We start from the raw sequence: 4,445 nt of genomic DNA, 5'->3' as shown, positions 1-4,445 counted from the left end.
TGCTTAGCCAATGTTTGATTAGCAAGTAGAATCCCGAAGGATCACAAGGCATAAATGAAGTGATAGGGAGGGCACCTACCTCCAGAGCAGATATTCCAATGGATATTCATCATTAAGCTTTTACCATTATTACTATCGGTACCAAAGCCATCTGTAAGTCTCTGTGCCCAGCAACCCAACTCTTTATTGTTCTTGCATTAAGCCTCTGGGGAAGGAGTCAGAGGGCTGAGTGGCAGCATCTACACCTAGGAGCAGCTTGGATGGACTAGCTGAGCAGGTTACAATTCATTTGGAGACCTGAGTGATCTTATTTATCAAGGTGACAAGAATCAGCAGGCCCTTCATGAAAGCATCAAGTGCAGCCAGCCGAGAGAGGGTGTATGCAGGACAAGGCAGAGACAGGAGAGAGCAAGAGAGACTCCAAAAGTGCCCTGACCTTACTTAGTCCAATGCCACTGACTGGACACAAGTAACTGTGAGTACAATAACTACTATTCTTGATGTCTGACTGCATCTGAACGTTAAAGTGAGGTTTCACATACAGAAAACACCAAGCTCCTCCATAAAGGTGCATAAATATCTCAGGACAGTCACGCTGGCTTGCTCAATGTCACTCAGCCGCCAGCAGGATCTGGACCTAGGGACTTCTCCTGACAGAGTTCAGGCTCTCTTTTCAAAGCCACATGACCTCTGAACAAACAGAGCATTTCTCTACTGATTCAGTTAAAGCTAGTGTAACCTGCAGTGGAGAAATACCAACCACTGTCTTGGAGAGTATATATTTTACAGTTTCAAAGGGACAGACAACGGAGGCCTGATTGTGGGCCAGGTACTGCAATGATTCAGAGTTGTCTTCTTCCAAGCTCCAGGGCAGACTAAAAGGTCTTCAGTGGGAGGTGGCCAGGGACCAGCAGGCTTCCCCAAAATTTCGTCATCTCTGGAGCTTTTCGTAGATTAAAGTTGCTGACACTTCAAAGTTGCTGAGCCTCTTTACATTACGTCATCACTATCCAGGTACCTGAAAGAGCCTCCACCAGGCTGGGCTTAGGTTCCCTGATAATATTCGTGTTCAAAAGATGGGACTGGGGGAAATTGAAAGGAGATCACAAAATGGACCCACAGTTGAAGAAAGGCTGAGAGACTGGGGCCTTGTTCTCTGACAACTGAGTTATTTCCTCTTGTAGCCATAAGGGATTGGTCATCGAAATACCATTATTCCCATATTATGGGATACTGGAGACATTGAGGTCAGCAAATATTCACATGATATCCTCTTAAAAACATATTCTTCCAAGCATGCTTTGTGTGAGTGCTCACTGTCTGCCAGGCCAGGGACCTACAAAGCCCACCAAGCAAGGAGCAGCTAAAGTAAGATGTCCCTATCCTGTCCCTCCTTTAACGATCATCCCTAGCCCTGTGAACCCAGACAGTGAGTGGAGTGGTGCTAAATGCACATCTGCTTGATCGATTTTAGACCTGAAACATGGCCCACATTAGTGGTGATGCTTGGGCATCACCGGTTACTGAAGTGGAAAGAAATACGATGTGACAGGGGGAAAAAAATCCTATTCATATGAGTAGGAAACTATCATCTACTTTTAAAAGAAGTGCTCCTAAAGTAACGGTGGAAATTCCACCCTAGCCAATCATCCTCAGCAAGAGGCACAGAAGACAGAGCCAACGTCCACACAAAACCTCCAGTCACTGAAACAACCAGAATGCAAAGGCAGTGCTAACCTCTGGGCGGGAAGCCAGCATTACCCATGTTAGACCACATCCTGCTCATTCTAAGGCTTGCTTAGAGCGTCTAACTCAGGCACACTGGGCTTGAAGGAGTGTGGAACTCATGTTCTCTATCTACCACATTGCATCACAAACTTGCTAAGCCTCAATTTCTTCAACTGTAAAATGAAGTTCCTATCTTTCCCTCAGACTTCAGAGAGTTGTTGCAGAATTTGAATTTGAATTTGAATTTTTAAATTATAAAACTCCATCAAGCCAAAGGAAATAACCTTCCTTCACTGCAACTGGAGAACGCCATAATAGCTTTTAAGTTTGGGAACAGATACAAAGTAGTTTGCTCTGGCGACAACCCATGTCTCCCTCCCTAACAGGAGAGGGACAAGAACCCTGGGGTGGGTCATTTTCCTGTGTTAAGAAGTATATTATCGCTCGGCTGGCCGCGTGAGTAGGTGTGGTTGAATCTACAGATTTATGAGCTGTGTGCAGGTCAACTTGCTGGCCCGAGGCCTCTCTAGGGGCTGGGGAGGCATCTGCAGGACTGCCCTCTCAGGAACTCCCTTTGCTCAGGTGGTCCTCCAGGCTCCACGAGGCCTCCACTGTAGTGTAGTTACACACAAGGACGAAATGTGGTTGGTTCCTCGGCCCCCTGACCCCCAAAAGAAGCCCATCAAGGTTCCAGCAATGCATGAAGACCTGTTCAGGCCATCAGGAAATGGGGAGCAGGACAAGGCAAGCTTCCTGAATGCAGTGCGCAGCTTTGGGGCGCACAAGGTACGCAAGCATGGCCACGTGGACTTCATCTACCTAGCACTGCGCAAGATGCCAGAGTTTGGTGTGGAGCGGGACTTGTCAGTATACAACCTGCTGCTGGATGTTTTCCCCAAGGAGGTCTTCCGGCCCCGTAACACTATCCAGCGCATCTTTGTCCACTACCCACGGCAGCAGGAATGTGGGATCGCAGTCCTGGAGCAGATGGAACTACACGGAGTCATGCCCAACACAGAGACAGAGTTCTTGCTGATTCAGATATTTGGGCGCAAAAGTTACCCCATGCTCAAGTTCTTGCGGATGAAGCTGTGGTTCACCCACTTCAAGAATATCAACCCCTACCCAGTGCCCCGAGATCTTCCCCAGGACCCTTTGGACCTGGCCAAGCTAGGCCTGCGACACATGGAGCCTGATCTCAGTGCTAAAGTCACTGTCTACCAGATGTCTTTGCCCAGTGACTCAACAGGCATGGAAGATCCCACACAGCCTTACATTGTAGGAATCCAGAGTCTAGATCAGCATGCTGCCTTGGCCCGCCACAACCCATCCAGGCCTGTTTTTGTTGAGGGCCCCTATCTTCTCTGGCTTCGTAATAAGTGCATCTATTTTCACATCCTAAGAGCTGACCTGCCGCCTCCTGAGGAAGAGACAGTAGAGGAAACCCCAGAAGAGTGGAACGTGTACTACCCAGTGAAGCTGGACCTGGAATACTCAAGGAGTGCTTGGGACAACTATGAGTTTGACTTGGATGAAGTGACAGAAGGCCCTGTCTTCGCTATGTGCATGGCTGGTGCCCAAGAGCAGGCAACATTGGTCAAGTGGATTCAAGGCTTGCAGGAGACCAACCCAACCCTGGCACAGATCCCAGTGGTATTTCGCCTGGCCAGGTCCACGGGGGAGCTCCTGACAACCTCAAGGCTGGAGGGATAGTCCCCTCACCACAGTCCTCCCAAGGGTCCAGAGGAAGATGATGAGGCCATTCAGGCACGGCAGCAGCAGGGTCAAAGTTGAGTCAGAGCTGCCATGAGGAGAAAAGACTGGACTGGTATGAAATAATATGGAGAAAATAAAAAAATCAAAACCTCAAAAAAAAAGTATATTATCAAACCTTCTGAGCTGCCTGCAGGCTGTGCAGTGTGCCCAGGTTCCCAGCTTTTTAAGCTGTCACCTATGCTAGGGTGGCTTTCAGTGACTGTCTTTGAGTCCTGTAAGTAACTCCTCACCCATATTACTATAACATTAATAAAATTCATTGGTTCACCAAGTTGGACATGTGTGGATATCTTAGAGTTTTATTCCTGTGAAGAGACAACCTGACCACGTCACTTCTTATAAAGGAACCATTTAATTGGTGCTGGCTTACAGTTTCAAAGGTGTAGTCCATTATCATCATAGTGGAAAAGAGATGACAGCTGTGCAGGCAGACATAGTGCTGGAGAGGTCTACATCCTGGTTTGCCGGTAGCAGAAGACGACTGTGTGCCACACTGGGTGTAGATTGAGGACAGGAGACCTCAAAATTTACCCCCAGAGCAACACACTTCCTCCAACAAGGCCACACCTACTCCAACAAAGCCACACCTACTCCAACAAGGCTATACTTCTTAGTAGTGCTACTCTCTATGGGTAAAGCATTTAAACTCATGAGTCTATGGGGACCATACCTATTCAAACCACCATAGTGAGGTACTACATGGATAGATGGTGAGATCTCTGGCGGAGATACAATGTGACCTTCTAAACTCATAGGCTCTTCTCAGTGTCCTTCTGTGGTGCTGCCTAAGCTAATCCTCTCCAATATGCCTGTAGTGTCTAATACATCTAGTGGCAAGAGCTGGTTTTCTGACTGATAAGACTATAAACATCTCTAGAAAGGGACCTAGGCCTCTGTGTTTGGCCCCTTGATAATGACTATTTCCCAACAGGTACTTGATA

At 47.6% G+C, this 4,445-nt stretch overlaps 1 protein-coding gene across 3 annotated transcripts; it reads left to right on the top strand.

Moving 5' to 3' along the window:
• Positions 1-2,214: 2,214 nt before the first annotated feature.
• On the top strand, positions 2,215-3,589 carry LOC114615637 (evolutionarily conserved signaling intermediate in Toll pathway, mitochondrial-like). Of its 3 annotated transcripts, none has more exons than XM_028761328.1 (2): positions 2,215-3,019; positions 3,132-3,272. In XM_028761328.1, the coding sequence occupies exons 1-2, from the start codon at positions 2,215-2,217 to the stop codon at positions 3,164-3,166; spliced, it is 840 nt and encodes a 279-aa protein (XP_028617161.1). In that variant the 3' UTR covers positions 3,167-3,272. The 3 variants fall into 3 exon arrangements, with proteins under 3 accessions (XP_028617161.1, XP_028617154.1, XP_028617149.1); XM_028761321.1 differs by having other exon boundaries at positions 3,169-3,263; XM_028761316.1 differs by having other exon boundaries at positions 2,215-3,589.
• Positions 3,590-4,445: the final 856 nt, after the last annotated feature.

This window comes from Grammomys surdaster, unplaced genomic scaffold, assembly GCF_004785775.1.
Source record: "Grammomys surdaster isolate TR1022 unplaced genomic scaffold, NIH_TR_1.0 130, whole genome shotgun sequence".
Lineage (NCBI taxonomy): Eukaryota > Metazoa > Chordata > Mammalia > Rodentia > Muridae > Grammomys > Grammomys surdaster.
Note: the sequence above shows the minus strand (reverse complement) of the source record. Positions and strands in the feature narration are given on the sequence as shown.